The following is a 20,112-nucleotide window of genomic DNA, read 5'->3' on the forward strand; positions in this document are numbered from 1 at the left end:
GATTAATTAAAAGATGAGGAAATAGAAGGGAATAGGAGATTGTTATATATATAGGTCAAGTGGAATAAGGAATGTGATTATTAATTATTAATTAATCTTTATTTGTGGCCTAACTACGGTTCTTAATATTTGGTGGCATTAATATTTGACGAGATATTAAAGTCAATGAATGAGAGTTGGCCGCGTGGAAAAACTTGGTACGCTGTATCAGCCGTTATGAACTTATGTTTATGAATGAAAGTAAACTAAAGAATTGTAGTATATTAATTTAAGGTGGTCGGATAACAACTTGTTCGGATAGGTTAAGGTATGGCTGTAAGACCACCTGAAAGGACAACCTAAGACAAAGGTTGTATTTGATACGGATGTGTAATCGTATAGCTTAGGTCCGTTCTATGAATTTTAGGGTCTTTTATTCGTAATTGACTGATTTCCATATTGCTTAAGTCTGTCCTATCAATTTTCGAGTCTTTCAACCATACCGATAGGTGGTTTTCATATTGCTTAGGTCCGTCCTATAAACTAAAGGGTCTTTCAACCATAATGATAGGTGGTTTCCATATTGCTTAGGCCCGTCCTATGTTTTTTAAGGTCTTTCGTCCCCACCGATAGGTGGTTTCCATATTGTCTAGGCCTGACCTATGAGTTTTAGAAACTTTTATAGATACAAACGCATAATAATCATATTGCTTAGGTTCATGCGCGCTATGAATTTTTTAGGGTCTTTTTATAGTTTTATTCAATGTGAATGGACGATGGATAGTATGTTGCTTTGGTCCATCCTATGAACTTTTAGGGGCTTGGTCCATGCCGTTAACGATGATGTTCCACTACATTAGATGTCATGAACTTTTCTACGGATGATCATCCACTTTAAACAATCTACAAAATACAGGATATTATATTGGCTGGAGCCTCTCATGTTTGAAACTTGGAACCTAAAATATATCTTATTTATAAGGACAACTCGAATGTACTAATTTGCTTCTCAATTGAGTACCCAATATACCAAACTTTCACCATATATGACATTAATTGCCAAGGTATTAAAATAGAAATGAAGTGGGTATTATGTCATTGTGCCTAACCTTCTTAATTTGTTTGGAGTTGTAGTAGTGGATGCTGAGTAATACACAAGATAATGAATGAGAGATGTTTTACATCCAACCTTGATCATTGGAAGGAAAAGGCACTTCACGGAATCATTTTCACGGTATGTTAGTATATTTGGAAGGCTTGAAATGAAGTGAGCTTTGATAATAAGCCAACGAACAAAACTAAAACTCTGAAAGATACAAAATCTTTGGGGTATCTTTGGATTAGGGATGAGCTTGGGACAATACATGTATCCGTACCCGTTCATGTACCCGTACCAAAAATTTCGGTATGGTATAGGTACGGGTATTTTGGCATGGTACCCGTTTTTGTACTACTTTACTTTTTTATTTCCAAATTTTCGACGATTTTGAAACTGGTACTAGTACGAGTAACAAATAACCCGAATTAGTCCAAGTATTGGTACTTGCACAGGTACGTGACGTGTGCCAAATTAGTACAAGTACCAAATCGGTCGCAGATTTAATGATAAGATAGTATTGAAGAACCCTAATTCAGTCGCCATCTTTAAGTGATTCGTTTGTTGTTTCGAGTCTTGGATGTTATATTATTTAATATTGAAGAACGTTTGGTACTTGTTCAATAAAAACATGGTTGGGGAATTTGTTTATATATTAAATATGAAGACTTCCAATTAAACCCCTATATATTCCAAACAGGTACAAAATATCAAACGTACCCGTATCGTACTTGTACCTGATTGTACTTGTACCAAAATTCAACAAAAATGAGTATCAATATCCGTACCGAATAAGCTAAATCGGTACGGGTACATATACGTGTATGGCTACGGTACATGTATTTGGGACAAAATGCTACTCCCTACTTTGGATCAAGAACTGCTCACCTTAAAGAAACATTTCTTGGCAAGATTAGATTAAGTTTTTGTTGTATTTTCTTTTGTTTCTCCTTGTTTTGTTTCTCTCTAGCTTTTTATTAGTGGGTTTTAATGAAATTTGTCAAAAAAGAAAAATAATAATAAAAAAAAGATGATTTACGTTCATATTCATGTTTTAGGTGTATATTTGGCCAACACAGAATAATTGTGTTTTTCATAATATTTTGAAAAAAAAAATCTATAAAACTATATGGTGTTTAAAAAATAAAAAAAATGTTATTTATAACGAAAATCTCTTTAAAGGTTTAATTTTTTAAAAGAATTTTATAAAACACTTAAAAGAATATCGTATTAATGGTGAGATTGGTAGTTGTTTTCTTGGTTCAAGTGATTGCATAATGATGTCATTATCATATATGGTTTCCAATTGTGTATTTTAGGTCCAATGTTCTTCTTTTAACACGTAACACTTTATGGTGTGTAAATTCTATACCATTCTACTGTTATTTGACTTTTGGATTCAATTGTTATTTGTTAACACGTAACGTTTAAGGTTCGGTAAGATAACAGCTTATTTTTTATTTCCATGAAGATAGTCTTTTAGATTGGAAGTTTTATTTAGGTAGGGTTTTAGCTAATTATTTTTTATTACCTTAAGTTACGTGACTAGGTTTTACTATGTATATGTCCACATGATTTGTTGAAAATTCACATCTTATTCTTAAGTTAAGAAATTACACTTATGATTCATATTATAGACTCGAGTCTCGACAATCAAAACCTATACACTTTTAGCGTAAAGAGTGTTTGAAAGATAGGCGAAAAATCTGATGTAACAACTATACACTTAGGTATTTGATAGGACGCATTGTAGGTTCTTTAAGATAATGGTTAACATACAATGTTTATTTACTGGTGATGAAATTCAATAAAAAAAGATATACGAACAAAATTTTTTTGTGTATATACATAACATTATAACCTATGTATGTGTAGGTTACATTACTTACACATATGTAGTTAAATGAGTAAAAATATTAAAATAAAAACACATGAATAAGTTAATATAACAAGTTTATATGTATAACATACACGTTTTGTATGTGAGAAGTAAACAAATTTAAAAATATGAACCATTGAGAAAAAAAAAAACTACAATTTTGCTTTGCTGCTTTTTTATTTATGTATATATTCTTGTAATAATTTGATGCTTTATATTAATTAAACTTTAATATATATAGAATGAAAACTCACTAAAATTGTAAAAACGTGTGAAAACTCGATATAATAATCAGTTTTTTAAATATATGTAATATATGTTATTACATTTGTACAGAAAAAGAAACTAGTTTAGGTTATAGTATATTAATTTCTTATTGATTTTAATGCATAAGTCAGCTTGGTAAACAATATGATCCAGTATAAAGACTTCCGATAACACATACCTTAATAGTTTAAATCGTTTTAAATCACTTATCTAACGAAATAATGATATTATTTACCGTACATAAAGCAGTTTTGGGGAGTGTTTATTTCTAAAAGGTGATTATTGTAATTTGAAAAATTCTCAATCAGAGAACAATTATTTGACATTTAACTTATTAATGCACAAATTTGATTATTGCAAATTTGCAATGTCAAGTCATTGTTATGACTTTAATTGGGCATTCAATACAAGCTGCCTAAAAGTCAAGACTTGGTGTTGAAGATACTATTGATTAGAATTGGTTGATATTAAAGTGTTCTATTCTTACGAGTGCCGAAGTTTGGAAAAAATGGGGTGAATGGTCAGTTTTAACGTCTCCGGAATAAGTTCAATCGGAGTTTGTTTGGTCCATGGTTTTCACCCCACTTTTTTGTGTTCCCCAATAAACACACACACACAGCGAGATGTATACGTGTTATAATTGTGAGCGATCTTTATTATTTTAATATAAACTAAATATTTTGAAAAAAAGAGTGTTTCGAGTTGACAGTAACTAAATTGTTAAATCGGCAAACCAGTGAAACGGATGATTTCATTGACCACACAACCCAGTCAATTTGGTTTGCTATCCTTTTTATTACCGGCGATACATACATTGTCTTCTCTACCCCTACTCTATTCTAAAAATACCATGACTACAGTCCATATAATTTGAACCCACGATCATTTGGCTAGATAATACACCACTTTACCACCAAAATCTTCTTTTAGGAACGTTTGCTGTCTTTTGAAACCTTAGTTACAGTTGTAGCCCAAATTGTTGAATTAATTTTGTTTTTTTTTTCCTTTTTATTTTTAACGACAAATGTTACTTCTACTCTACTTTACACTAATAAATCTGAACTACCTTATTGCTCATTTTGAACCTAGGACCTCCCCACTAAGAGGCAAATTTCTCTATCACATAAGCTAGTCACAAATTAAACCGATATAAGTATATGAGAGTGTTTGTACATGTTATAATGCACAAAATACGATAAACAAAACTGTTAAGTTATTTAAGCACAACATGTTGGTTATAAATATCCTTTATAATATCTTTAAACTAGAAAGTGTGGATTATTTATGTTTGTAAAAGGAAAAGACATTATGCAAATAGGATAAATGGAAAATACTTTATTTGTAAAGAAAATAAAGAACAAGAAAAGGGTAATATAAACATGATGAGTGTAGCGTTTTCAAAAACTTAAAAGTAGTCCACTAATAAACAAGTGGAATTATTTCTATGAAAAATATTGCACAATTTTTTTTATAACTTGTTAAAATAGCAATATGTTGAGCAAGTGGCGAACTACTTATTATAACATGTGATACATGTTTAAAAATAATGATATATAAATTATCGAATTCCTAATATATTTGATAAATCCATTAACTTTAAATAAATTATATTATATTGTGTAATTTATAAAATACAATGTCTGAATAACTTAGGAGGGATCAGTTTTTATCTATGTTACCATTAAAAACAAAAAGTTTTTACCTATGCTAGCAAAGTAAGACAAAACCATTGAGTATGAATTTTAATTTTTTCTATCATTGACCATAAAAAGTTTAGCATGTGTTAGAAAAATAAAAAAGATGAAAAGAATTGAAGACCATTAGAAATCTCCATTTTAAACCCCTGAAAACAAGGCAACTTGGCATTCTTGTTTTGCCTAACACTCGCAAGTGTGAATCTTGGAAGACACATTTTCTTGAATGTGTCAAAAGAAAAAATAAATAAATAAGAAAGGTTTAACTAATCAGGTCATCTTTAAAACGATTATAAAAATTGTTCATTGTTGATTAATGCAGGGGTTACACCCTAAAATAGTCACATCTACTGATACAGCGGAGCGAACCTTTAACTTGATCAATGATAGCAGAAAAATGTGTTATAAGCCACTATCAATAGTGGGTTCCAACAGAGAAGGGAGGACCTCAAAGATAACGAGTTCCGATAGGGGACCGTTATCTGTGACGGTATTGTAGATGCAATTAGAGTGTACGTGTGTCTATATCACTCCTTCTGTCTTAGAAAGAAAAACTAACATCGTTTGTTTTCTCAAAGTATAAAATGATCATCCAATTTAGAAAGCTTAATGTGTAAAACCTATCCTATTTATCATATATTTGTATGGTTTGAAAAGCCAACAAATGATATTATTATTGTTATACAAAATAAAACAAAAGGATAATGTAGTCCTAACCCAAGTGGATAAAAACAAGTGTATTGGAACGCGTCTCATATGTAAAGACGTTGAAAATTAATTCAATCTTTTTGTTGTAAAAAATTGAAACCGTTGTTTTATCAAAAATCCAATGTCAATATGGCTTTATTATACTTTTCGTCTTACTATCAAAAGTTGAACTTTTAGATTCAAAGGTTTGTTTCTTGTGTTCCTGTTTTCTTAACGTTTGCAATAGTCATGTCATACTTTGTCTGTCAATGTCATAATATCATACAATGATCAATATTTTACACAAAATTATATTAATTAAAAACCTTGGGAGCATTATTGCAAAAATCAGTGCCTAGGCGCTAATCAGACCCAAACGCCTCGATTTTGGCTAGTCGGAGGTTCTAGGCGCTAGTCGGTCAAAATCGATCAAAATCGCCTAACTCGACTTCAGTCATAATCAGTCAGAATCGGTCATAGTTGGATAATTTCGGCGAAATCGCCCAACTCGGCCCATTATCTACATAAACTTTTTAGTGAAATCTGGCCCAAATACAAGTTTTGACCTAGATGCTTAGACCATAAGCTTTTAAGTACCTAGTAATTTGTTAGGTTAAAGGTTAAATATTTTGAAATACTAAGTATTATATTTATATTGACATGTATATAGCCATACATACATATATGAATTTGAAAAATTACTTATAAAAACTTCAATCCGATTAATCTCAATTAGTCCTGATTAAACTAGGCAGCCCGACTGCTCGACTAGCTTCTAGAGACTATTGCAACACTACTTAGGAGTGAGACCTACATCGCTTCATCCTCATTGATGGACCTAAGTAATGCATAAAACCCTATATGTTATCCTTTCGTCATATGAGAGCATGCTCGAACACACTACGCATAGACCGCAACACCACCACACTTTAGAATTTGTATGTTGTGTATATTATCAGAATTTGATTGATCCTGACTCTTTTTTACCCGGTAAATAATTAGTGAATGATAAAATCAAAGCTAATATAAAGTTGTTAACCTTATTTCTCCCCACCAAACAACAAAAAAAAGGTGTTACACCAACTTTTTATATATGGAAAACTATTATTCATCCTCCATCAAAATATTATGAGTATATAAAGCGAGATATATAATAAAATCAGTGTTTGTGAGTAAGATAAATATAAAAATGATGGATAAGAGGTGTGAAGTTTTTTAAAATAAGATATAAAATTTGAAAAGTATGATTTATTTTGGGTTAAATTATAAAGTGGAAAATGGGGAGAATGTGAATGCTCTCAAAGCATTTTGTCATTTTTTTTATTAAATAGCCATGTTCTTTATAAACTAGTAAGCTTACAAGGAAAAGTCATAAAGTTGATTTATGAATCAGTTTTGTAACCGACTTATAAGTAACAAAATCCAGCTTGGTTTGATTTTAACTCATTTCAATTGATCTATTCTCAAATAGATTTCAAACTGGCGGATCGGAACAGAATCGCTTTCAAAAGCAGTTTTAGATCCGGAACTGGTTTGGATGTGCACCTCATTACTTAATATTATCATCCATCCGATATATCGCTTTCTTAAATTTTGTGACAATATAGTTCATTTCCTATCTAAAGGTATGATGTAAAGAAATATTTAAATTATAAAAGGTATGCGCCCTTATTTTACTAGCGCCTTAAAATAAGTTAAGATAGTTTTATAGTTGTATATTATATCTTGCAGGCAACTAATTAAACGTGTAGTTACTGGAAAAACAAATTAGTCAAATTTGTATCATGGTTTATCTATAATGGATCAAATGGGTTGAAATAAAAGACTTCAGCAAAAAGAAAACAAGTCATATGAGTCGTGCTCGATTTGGATCAAAATGGTCTACTCATCTAGACCTACTGGCGCAGCTAGAGGTGGCAATTAGGTTGGCTGGTTGGGCATGTTAAATGGGTTGGGTAAACGGTAAGGTGTTAGAGATAGGTCAAAATAGACCAGGTTGGGTTAGGCTAACCGTAAACATTTTTCTTTTTTCCTTTATTCTATAATTTAGTAAAAACTAAAAAAAATATATTGTTAAAACAATGACATGATTTTTCTTAAATAAAGTGTACAACATTTCAAAACACATTTGGTGGCTTTTGACCCCTCAACCCATTTGACCTGTTATTTTTAACCAAGTTTAAAATAATAAATATTTTTAGCCAAGTTAAAAAAAAAAGAAGAAGCTACCCTATAGGAGTTATGCAACCCACATCAACTCATTTGACCTTTTTAACAAGTGTTTGCCCATTTTGATTAATTTAATAAATAATTAGTGTATTAGAAAAAAGATAAATAAGAACTGTATTGTGAAAATAAAAATACAGATTTTCTTGAATAAAGTGATTTAGGAGGTTTAAAGCATTACCAAACACATAGGGAGTTTGAATCATTTTTTGTACCATCAACCCATTTGATCTGTTTCAACCCAAATCGACCCATGTATACGTTAACGGGTCAAAAGTGCAACATCGAGCCACACAGGTCAAGCTGCAGTAAGACGGAATTTTGCTACCAGCATTGGTTCAATTTCATACATGATATAAACTTATATAAAGATGTAAATAGTAACAACAAATCCTATGACTATCACTTTGTGTAAATGCCTCCACATTACTTACAACAGGCCAAAGGCCACCGCTTCACTGAAAGGACACCCGGGCAGAGGTGTAAACGAGCCGAGCCGAGCCGCTTGTGAGCTACTGAAGATTGCTCACTAAAAGCTTGAATGGAGCCGAGCTTAAACGAGTTCGAGTCCGGGCCTAAACCGAAGCTCATAATATAAATGAGCTCGAATCAGAGCTTCATATGCCAAAGTCTTGCAAGCCTAAATATAATATGTATGTAAATATAACTATAACTTAAAATAATAAATAATTAAATACCTAATAAATATTATTATATATAATTAGAATACAAAATAACCAAATAATATGCACTGTATAAATGCATAGTTATAATTACATGTACATAAAAAATAACTATTTGTGTATATAAATTAATGAATTTGGGATAAGATTGTTGAACTTCATTCCTTGAGTCATTACATAATTACTATAACCCACAACCACCATCATTAAATTAATAATTGCGTAACGTTACTTATAAAAAGCAAAAGGCCACCGCTTCACTAATAAGGACACCCGGCGAGAGATGTAAACGAGCCGAGCTGCTTGTTAGCTATTCAAGATTGGGCTGCTAAAAGCTCGAATGGAGTAAAGCTTAAAAGAGCTCGAGCCCGAACTTAACTAAAGTTTATTAATACAAATTAGCTCCAGCCAGGGCTTCTTATACTGAACTTGACTAGGCTCCTGAGCCTAAATCCTATTATTTATGTACTAAATACACAAGTACTCAAAAAAGATTATTATATAATTACGATAAAAATTAACTAAATAATATGTGTGATGCTATAAGTATAGTTATAGTTATAAGTAAATATAAATTAGCTATATATGCAAACAAATTATTAAATTTGGGATATGATTGTTGAAAATCACTCCGAGTTATTACATGCATGACGCATACTATAATCCGCAACCACCTTCATTAATTTCATAAATGTGTAACAGATATGCTTCATGTTACTTACAAAAAGCAAAGGCCACCGCTTCACTCGTAAGCACACCGACTAGGGGCATAACCAAGCTAAGGCGTTTGTGAGCTACTCGAGATCTGGCCATTAAAAGCTTGAATGAAGCCCAGCTTAAATGAGTTTGAGTTCAAGCCTATAAAACAACATGATCTTGAGCCAGAGCTTTCTATAACGAGCTTGACTAGGCTCGCGAACCTAAAGTCTACTATTTATGTAACTATAATGTTATATGTATAGTTACAAGTATAAGTCTATATAGAAAAACTATGTGTATCACAAACAAACAAACGTGCCAAGTAATACAAGCCTTACCTGCATCTTAGAATATAAAGAGGTTAAATTTGCGATAAGATTGTTCAACTTCTGTGAATTGGTTATTACATAATAATTACTATAACCCATAGACACTGCCATTAAATTTCATAATTACGTAACAAACATGCGTTCACATTACTTTAAAAAAGCTAGAGGCCATCGGTTTAGTCAAAGGAAACCCGACTAGAGATGTAAACGAGCCAGGCCAACTGTGAGCTACCACAGTATCGTAAAAACTATACTATTAATATAACAACAATGAAAGCAATTTTGCTAAAAGAAAGCAAATGTGGTTGAAAATACTTTGGCAAAACCCGAGCTCGATGGGTATACCATATGGGACGGGTATACCCACAACTGGACGGGTATTGGGCCGGGTAGGGATTGGTTTTTAAAAATTTTCGCGGGTATGGGATTAGTTGATACCGGGCCGATTACCCGAAATCACATCCCCGTTTACCTAAACCTTATACCCGAATACAAATTAGATAAAAAAAATTATTTATATTTTCTCTTAATCCTTGTATATTTATTTAGATAAAAATTCTAGTTTTCTTTTGGGATATCTACTTATTGATATTATTATACTTTGTATGTTGTGAAGTATATATATAAAACTATATAAAAATTTATGATTATATTATTAATTTATGATAACATTTATGTATGTAATGTATCATATTTTAATTTGTAATAATTGTATAAATAAAAATTATACATTAATCATAATGGTAAAAAATGTACTTGGAAATCCAATGAGTATATATTAACAAACTAACGGGTATACCCAATACCTGCGAGTATGCCCAAATCTATAATGTGTTCGGTTAACTTGTTAATGGAATTAAAATTCACCTCCTTTCAACTCACCCAACCCGCCCGCCCAAGCCCAAGCAAAAGCCCCCAAGTCCCCCCCTCCCCCCCCCCCCCTCCCTCCCAACCACCCAAAAAAGATGCTTAAAATTAAATCACACCAGTGAAATTCCAATTCCATCTCTTATCGAACCGAACACGCCATGTCGCGGGATTTAAATTCTAATTCCTTTGAATTTATACGAATTTTGTGAAACGAACACACCCTAAGGTTTCATTTAACATATATAGTTTACATATAACATGAAAAGGAAGAAAAAGAGAGACGACAAAACACAAAGAAAGAAATATTAACAGCATATCATTTTTCACTTAAGCTACTAGCTCATTTCTGACCAAAGGCACAAGGGTCTCTTGATAAACAAACATGCTAAGAAGAGAAGTATCGCCCTTCCACATTTCTATGGTACGCTTCTCTTGAAGATCATAATCTATGAGCCATTGTCCGTCAACTTCCAAGAGTACATCCCTGCCTTTTTTTGTATAGATGAGTGGTCTTACAGTCGGGTACGGCCAGGTTGTCATATCCCTCATTGTCAGAGCAGCCAACTTGCTCCATGATTCCTTGACACCATATTCACCCATCACCCAAATATCAGCATTGTACACCTCATGAATACAAATCACACAAAGACGTCCTTCTAATATTCCCAAATCGGTAGCCGTAATATTGTTAGGATATTTGGGTTGTGGCACCGTATGAAAGCTTTGGGTAGCAAGGTCAAAGGCATATATCAAATTACCCTTATCGGGAAAGGGTATTTGATTTACAAGCCAGTGGACCGCACCATTGACAAACACACCTTGACCATAACAATTCACCGGGAAAAAAGTTGAGGGAAAATCCTGCTCCACTGATTGCCATGTGTCCAATTTCAGACTGTAAACGACAACTCTAAAAACCATACTTTCACTAGTAAAATGTGATAATCTTACCACCTTATAGTCGTCGGTTACATGATCATAACCTAGTTGGTCAAAGGTAATTATGTCTAAGTCATCAAGTGGCTCGTAAATTGATCTTGGTATCAGTTTATACTTTCTGGTGGAAGGGTTCCATAACAAAATTGACCTTTCGTCTGGACCGTTTGATAAACATACCAACCCATGGCAAGAGCCGAGAACCAGAGGGTAATCAGTCAATTCAAAAGGAGTTTCTAACGTGACACCACTTGGATTACGCAAGGTAACTGGGAAACGGGCGTCTCCCGAAAAATAAAGAATTTTGTTTGTTTCCATTGATTTTTGCATGTGAAGATTGACAAAATAAGGGCTGTCAATCAGGGCACGCAAAGATTTTGAAACAGATCTGCACTGAAGCAGAGACTTCACCGGCAAGCGTGAAAGAATATCTTCTAGCACTCCTGCTGGAAATGGAACGTCTGACATTTTACTGAGAAATTGGGATATTGGATATGATGGAGGAACTGAACAACTGATTAGGATTTTTGATTTGATGGAGGAGATGAAATCTTGATGGTGCATATATAGCCCTTCAGAAATGGCAAATAAGTAAATTTTGAATAAGTCTACGTAATCGCACTCGGTGATTTTTGACTTAATTACTATAATCCCCAACCGCCACCTAATTTGATATAGCAAAAGACCACCGCTTCAATCATAATGACACCCGACTAGGGGTGTAAACGACCCGAGCCACTCATGAGCCACTTGAGATCGGCACAATAAAAGATGGAATTGAATCGAGCTTAAAACAAACTCGAGCTCGAGCCCAAGCCTAATATGAAGCTCAGTAAATATATGAGCTCGAGCCTCAACTTCATATATCGTGACTAGGGCTCGCGAGCCTATATTAGCATACTTTTTACATAAAAATTAAAAACTTTAATCAGAATAATTGATATATAACTACATAATATATATTATTACATATAGCTATGCTAAATATAGCTAAATAATATATAATACGTATATAAACAAAACAATTAAATAATTAACAAATAGTCAAGCTCAAGCTTGAATATTGCTCGTAACCCGAGCTCAAGCTCTCTTAAGTTAATGTTGGGTGTGTAGGCTTAGACTAAAGGGCAGCCGACCCTATCTATTATCTAATGGGATTTTGGTAGGTCGCCATATTTACAGTTTTCTTGTAATTCCTGATCACCTCAATAGTGGGTCAATTTAGACCGAACCAAGCTAAACTCTTGTGTATTATATTTTCTGTTTTCTCATTTGGGCTCGTGTGTGTGTTTGTTTCCACCAGAAATATTGCAATGAAATGTTATGAATTGATTAAGTTCTTAAAACAACAAAGGTCAATATATATATTTCAATAAAATCCTGTTATTCAATTCTATACAATCTACCCAAGATTTCTTTAAGCTAATTACATTATCTTCAGTGAAAGTATAAATGGTTTTATTGATCCAAAACTTGTTTTTCCTTACAAGAGTGTGCACAAGAGATAATATTCAGAATGTAGATAATATATAAAAAAATCTACACAGTTATCTATATAATTGAGACTGGAATTTTTATACTTAAGAACCTGTGATGGCAGCTTCTTTCAAAAGAAAATAGATCTTCAAATCTTCCATTAGAAAACCAATTAAGGTAACCTGAAAGAAAAAGAAACATATTATCCATATAAGGACAATATATACAAATTATAAGAAATAGAAGGGGGGTACGTTTAGCCTAACCTGATGGGTAACGTACCCCCCACACCCTCATTTTTACTAAACATACCCCCTCCCTCAAGCTATACATTAATACGATTCAAACCTTTGTTGTTTCTTTTTTGTCATTTTGTTATCTTTTATTATTTTTATTTTAAAAACAGATTATTTAAGATTCTTTTGGTTTACTGTTTTTCTATAAAATGTTTTTTTTTTATTTTTTTTAAATAACAAAAAACATTTTTTTTGTTATTTAAAATAAACATTTTTTATTATTCAAATTTTCTATAATTATTTTATTTTCTTAGAGAGTGTTTTTTTAAATATCTTTTAGAGACAGTTTGCATTTTTTAGTACAAAGTTTATATTGTTTGTTAATTAAAAAAAAAAGAAATAGTGCATTTATGAAATAAACCAGACAAATTTTATAAATACAGAATCATGTATCTAATGTTTATGTGATATTTAATATTTTAACATAGATATAGTGTAGAGAGGAGTAATATGGAATTGAAAATTCAGGGGAGGGGGTATGACAAGAGAGGGGGTTACGTTTAGCCTAACCCGAAATAGATTTGTTAATAAGAGAGAATTGCATACCTATATTGAAAGACTTCACATCCCCATTTGTTTCATCCACAAGGACCACTTAAGGGCCTCCAAAACCATATCATTCTTTTGAAAAGCAGCAATCAGATTAGTATATGTAATTCTATCAGGTGATATTCCATTTCTTCTCATTTCTTTAACCAAATCCACTGCATCTTCAACCATACCCGCGATCCCATAGGCCTTAATTAACGAGTTGTAGCTGCATAAATCCGGTTTTAACCCTGATTCCTTGAGTTCCATTAACACATCACCAACTTCTTCAATCCATCTTTGTTCTCCATATATATTAATCATAATATTAAATGTGTAATGATCTGAAACACAGTTTGATTCCTTCATTCTCAACAATACATTTTTAAACTTCTCCATTTCACCTGCTTTTCCATAAGCATCCAACATACAATTATAGGCTTCAAGAGATACAGAAAAACCGTTAAACTTCATTCTTTTTGCTATCGAAGCCATATTCCTTAAGTCTTTACCTTTTCCATACGCAGCCACAACAGTATTATAAGAAATAACATCAACCATGCCTTTTTTTCTAGCCATCCAAAACACTTGTCTAACCTTTTTAAAAAGACCAGATTTCGCATAAACATCAAGAATTACATTGAAAGTTGTGGTATTAGGCGAATAACCGTGCTGAATCATATCGTTAAAAAGCCTAGAAAGTTCATCAATAGGCAAAGCACGAGCACAACAATTAATGACACAATTATACATTTCTTGATCCCAACAAACTCCAGCCTTCAAGATTTTATAGTACAAATCAGCCAATTTACTTACCATCCCCAATCTTTGATAAATTCTAAGCATATCTCGAAATAAGTATACATCTGGAACAATATCCTTCTGTTTCTCCATCTCATCAAGAACCGAACATGCATCATTTAAGGATCCAGATTTCACATACATCCTTACTACTATGCTAAATGCTATCAAATCCAAAGCAACACCTCTGGACTTTAGATTGATATAAAGTGTTTCTGCTTCCTTAAACTGGTTCAAACAGCTATAAACATCAATCATAGTGCACGTGATATGCAAATTTGCTTCGTCACGTTTTGGCATAGACATGTATATCTTTATAGAATTATGAAGATGACCCAGCTCCTTGCATGTACAAATTAATAGATGATATAAACTATCCTCAAAAGTTTTATCCTTCCACCTTTTAATCCCCAAAACTTCAATGGCATCATCTACCAAACCGTGTTTCACATAAGCCATCACTAGAATCGAACACGATGTTTGATTATTCAAGACATGATTGTAAAGCAAACCTTTGATAACATAAGGAACTTTATCAAACCGTTCCGCCTTCTCGTACGCTTGCAAAACAATACTGAGAATAGAAGAAAACTGGCATCCGATCGTTATCATATCTTCTAAAATTCTCATAGCACCTGCTTCATTTCCATGTTTGGCTTGCAGATTGATCATCGTGTACAAATTTGATGAATTCGGTTTAAAACCTAATCTATTCATCTCATTGTAATACCACTCTGCTTCTTTAAAGTTCTGCACTCGACCCCAACCTTCAATCATGGTTCTATATGTGCTTTCATCCGGTTTCAAACCAGCAGACACAAGACTTTCGTATATTCTTTTGGCATCTTCCATGTTTGAGATTTTCCCATATCCGGTTATAAGTGTATTGTAAGCAACTATATGAGGCGGGAATCCAGCTGCACGCATTGACGCCAGCACGTTTTCAGCCTCGTCTAACTTCCCTTGTTGACTGTAAGCATTAAGCAAAACCAACCAATTTTCTTTATTCAAGATCACATTATCTTCTTTCAACAACTCAACAATCTTTTCTGACTTTTCATACAATCCAAGACGCGTATACAGAGTAATCATAGCCGAATACGCACTATGACAAACAATCCCAAACCTCCTCATTTGCGAAAACGCAAACTCCGCTTCTTCAACATTCCCACGTTTCTGGTAAAGACTCATAACCATCCCAAACGTAGCCACATTCGGCCGCACTCCATCATCCAACATCCTCTTAAACCACTTCTTCCCGGGCCCCATGAGCCCTCCTTTACAACAAGAGTAAATAACCGTGTTAAAAACCTGATACCCGACGTCACAACTCGTCTCATCCCGCATCTCCTGAATCAACCTCTCCGCTCCTTCCCAATCCCGTCTCCTACCATAAACCCTCAAAACCAACTTATACGCACTCACATTCCGAAACAACTTCCCATTAACTCTCATCCACTCGAACAACTTCAAAACCTCATCGTCACGCCCGCCAGTCTCAAGCTCCTCCAACTTCCCATTACAATCACTTACTTTCTCATAAACCTCGTCATCGTCAATTTCCATCGACGAATCCTTCATATCCACACAATCGACCTTACGATTACTAGTTTCGTCAACGGAATCACCACGCGTCACCTTCGAATTGTTGTTTACGGCATTGTTCATACCTTCGACTCGCTTCCATATACTCCTCTTCTTCTTCTTGTTATTATTATTCACTTTCGTAAACTTGTTATGTAAATTAGGGCTTGGATTTGGAATATTATTATTATTATTATTATTATTATTATTATTATTATTGAGATCTAGAGGTCTATTAATAACACTAGTGGAGTGTAGTAATACAACAACATCTGTATTTAAGCTAGAATTAACAACCCTAACTTGCTTTAGTCTATTATTGAGCAAGTGCGAAACGAAGAACAAGTGGTTAGGTCTTTTGGATTCGTGAGTGTCTAAATGCGTATAACAACATGTAATTGAAGCCATTAGTGGTGGTTCAGAGTGTGTACCTGGATGAGCTTAATTTGATTCTGAACAAATTGAAAGCAATGAGAACTGCAAATTACTGCAGTTTTGGTGGACCAAATTGGGAGGGATAATTGGAGGAAAACTAACCGCAAATTTTGTGTTGGTTAAAGGTCCCACACTATCACTACAGATATATATACATACATACAAACAAAATTTAAATAATAATAACATTTTTATACGAGCTCCTATGACATACAGATGTGTAGGCCAGAAAATGAATCGAACGTTTAATGAATTGTAAAGTAGGTTACATATAGCATCCATTTAATGACACAAATCAGAACAGTTTAACGCGTTTATCTAAATGACTCAACAGTGTTGGTGGGTCATAGATGGGTTAGCGGTTGTAACTGGGTTTGTTATCAAGTTGTAAACGGGTTAGTGAGTTGTATTACTGGAAAAGTATTCCTAAAAAGTAAAAACCCTTTGAAGTCTATTCTAAATTCCTAATTTCCTATGTGGTTGACAAATACATAAAAGAACATACCATATTGTGACAAAAATGAAATGTAATGTAATTCATTTTCATTCTTTTGTGATTTTACAAGAAGACATTATTTTCTAATGGGAAAAAAAATAACAAATAAATACTAGTGCACACTATCACCAATAGTCTCCACAAGAACACTTGCCATCTTCAAAGTGATGAAATCTATTAGCATCCCTAACAACTATCACCCTTTTAGTAACCTTAGAAAAAAACTTTGTAAAATTATGACAATCAATACAAACCCTAAGATTCTTAAAAATCCTAATCTCACTCCCACTCTCCGTGTTCAAAATCCCGAACGCGATCGCTAACTTCTCGCTATGAACGTTAACCATCAACTCCTTTTCTTCGTCTTCCACATCATGCAAAGCGGTAACTGTATCCGTTTGAAATCCCGCCTCCTTCATCTTCCCCATTAGCCTCTCCAACATTGCGTAAATCGCCTCGGTTTGATAATGAGACCGTTGACCCGACATGAACACGTGTGGGACTTTGTTTACTTCTATTAATGTGCAACCCGGAGTCTTAATAAGATTTTGATTCTTGACCGACTGTCTGACGAATGCAGCTTCGTGATAATTCTTGTTATCGATGTGAATGTTCGAGAGTAAGACGTGATACCCGACGTTTTCTGGGTCTAATTCGAATAACTTATCCGATGCTAATCGGGCCATATTGGTGTTTTTATGAGTCTTGCACGCGCTAAGAAGCGCGCCCCATGTCTCCGGGCCTGGGTCTACGGGCATGTTGTTGATAAAAGTCAACGCCTTTCGTAAATCTCCAGATCGGCCGTATAAGTCAACCATGCACGCGTAATGCTCGGGTAACGGGTTGAACCCGTGATCTTGAACCATTTTGTGGAAGATATTCTCGCCTTCGGTTATTAATCCTGCGTGGCTACACGCGTATAAAACCGAAACGAACGTGACTCCTGTTACGGGTACGTTAGACTCCACCAGTTTGGTGAAAATATCGAGGGCGTCGTTTGCGTGCCCGTGGAGACCGTAGCCCGAGATCATCGCGTTCCATGTGACCGGATTCTTTTGAGGGATTTTATCAAACAATTGGCGGGCGTCTCTTATGCTACCACATTTCGCATACATGTCGATTAATGCGGTTGATACATAAACATTCGACTCGAAACCCTCGTTGCTCGCTAACTCGTGGACCCGTTTTCCTAAACTTAACGCCCCGAGTTGCGCACACGCGGAAAGAATGCTAGTTACCGTCGTGGGATTCTGGGCAATCTTGAACTTTTGCATTTCTTGAAACAATGTAATCGCGTCATCGGTTAAACCATTCTGGGCATAACCGGATATCATAGCATTCCATGCTTCTAAGCTTTTACTTTTGGTTTCATCAAACAACTTTCTTGCTGAATCAATCTCGTTTAATCGACTGTAAACCGTTATTAACGCGGTTGCAACCGAAGTTTTGGAAATCAAATTGTTTTTCAAACTAAAACTATGTATCGTACCAGTTAGAACCAAGTGACCAAACGGGTAAAACACGGGAATCAACCCGACTATGGTACTCGAATTCACTCTATGCTGCAAACCCGTCACTCGTTTAAAAAGCTCAACTGCATACGCAGTCTCTCGGTTACAACTAAACCCGGAAATCATAGCATTGTACGCAATAACATCCGGTACATCAATCTGTTCAAACAACCGTCTAGCCGTTTCCATATCCCCACATTTCGCATACAAAGAGATAAAACCCGTAACAACATGAATATGCAAACAAAACCCGAGCTTAACCGACAACCCCTCGACCGCCATCCCGACTTTCAACTCGCGCAACTCCGCCGCAGCCGTAAGCACGGCCGCAAAACTAGTCGAATCAAACCGCACCCCTCTCACAACCATGCCCTTAAACACCACCACCGCCTCGTCAAAACACCCGTTCTTAACAAACCCGGAAATCATCGTGTTACAAGACACCGTATCCGGTTCAGGCATTTCATCAAACACCTGGTGTGCGTACCCCACATTCCCAAAATTCAAATACATATCGACAATTGCTGAACCCACAAACACATCCAACCCAACCCCACCAACAATCGCCTGTCCGTGAAGAACCGAACCCAGTTTCGGACAGTCCAGTTTCGATACAGCCGATATAACAAACGCGTAAGTAAACCCATCTGGAACAAGGGTTTTACGTAATTTCTGATACACAGATATCGAATTTGAATACTGGGTGTTCCGGGAAAGTGATCGGATGATGACATTGTACAAAAAGAGATCTGGGTTTTTGAAATTGGAGCATATTAACGTTGCGTCTGTGATATTGGCGAAATCGGAGTGTTTTTGGATGAGTTTTGTGATCAATGGTAAGTCGGATTGGTAGTTGTTGATTATTATTTGGGCGTGGGTTTGCCGGAGGTGGGATATTGTGACGGTGGTGCTGATTAAGTTCAGGAAGAAGTTCCGGTCACGTTTGCCGATGGCTCTGTGAATCATTTGGTGGTTTTGTGTTTGGCGGCGAATGGAGACAAGTTTTAAGATTTGAACGAGTTCATGCTAACGGGTGCCGGTGCAAATGAGCTCGGCTCGTTTCAAGCTATATTTTTAAATTTTGAGTTTGGCTCGTGAGAAGATTTATAGGCTCAAGCTTGGGTCAGACTTGGCTGCCGTATACTATTTATCAATTATTTTTTATATAATTATAATTATTTGTATATTACAAATTTATATATAAAATACTATATATTCCATCCGTCATTCCGTCCCATTAAAATTGTCATGTTTTGAAACAATTAGTTCAAGGTAGATTGAATGATTACTCTTTTTGCTTACCAAATTACAATAGTGCCCTTAAAAATTGGGTCCATTAATATTGTTTATTAATGTTAGTTGTGTGTGTATAAGTATAAGGGCGAGGGGGTGGTTCCAAACCCATCACCCACCACACCCAATGGTATGGTGACACTTCACCTCACCACATTTCATCACTAGTGATGAAATTTAGTGGGGGTGGTGTTAGTGTGATGGATTTTGGTATGTGTATATATATATATATATATATATATATATATATATATATATATATATATATATATATATGGTATCATTTAAGAACTCTAAAAAAATTAAGAACTCTTAGAAACCCTTAACAACCAAACAATTTTTTAATT

At 34.4% G+C, this 20,112-nt stretch overlaps 1 protein-coding gene and 2 pseudogenes across 2 annotated transcripts; all 3 read right to left on the reverse strand.

The window, feature by feature from the left end:
• Positions 1-10,564: 10,564 nt before the first annotated feature.
• LOC143592130 (F-box protein CPR1-like) lies at positions 10,565-11,813 on the reverse strand. Its single transcript, XM_077072121.1, has one exon. It carries the CDS (start codon positions 11,811-11,813, stop codon positions 10,737-10,739), a length of 1,077 nt encoding a protein of 358 aa, XP_076928236.1. The 3' UTR covers positions 10,565-10,736.
• A 434-nt stretch (positions 11,814-12,247) lies between these two features.
• Positions 12,248-16,447, reverse strand: LOC143592127 (pentatricopeptide repeat-containing protein At4g30825, chloroplastic pseudogene; annotated as a pseudogene). Its single transcript, XR_013145860.1, has 2 exons — positions 13,664-16,447; positions 12,248-13,003 (listed from the first exon to the last, which is right to left on the reverse strand). The product of XR_013145860.1 is annotated as a pentatricopeptide repeat-containing protein At4g30825, chloroplastic pseudogene (transcript).
• A 554-nt stretch (positions 16,448-17,001) lies between these two features.
• On the reverse strand, positions 17,002-19,503 carry LOC143592129 (pentatricopeptide repeat-containing protein At4g30700 pseudogene; annotated as a pseudogene).
• Positions 19,504-20,112: the final 609 nt, after the last annotated feature.

This window comes from Bidens hawaiensis, unplaced genomic scaffold (genome assembly GCF_021521415.1).
Source record: "Bidens hawaiensis isolate Kalapana, Puna unplaced genomic scaffold, B.hawaiensis_p1.1 tig00040542_1, whole genome shotgun sequence".
Classification (NCBI taxonomy): Eukaryota; Viridiplantae; Streptophyta; class Magnoliopsida; order Asterales; family Asteraceae; genus Bidens; species Bidens hawaiensis.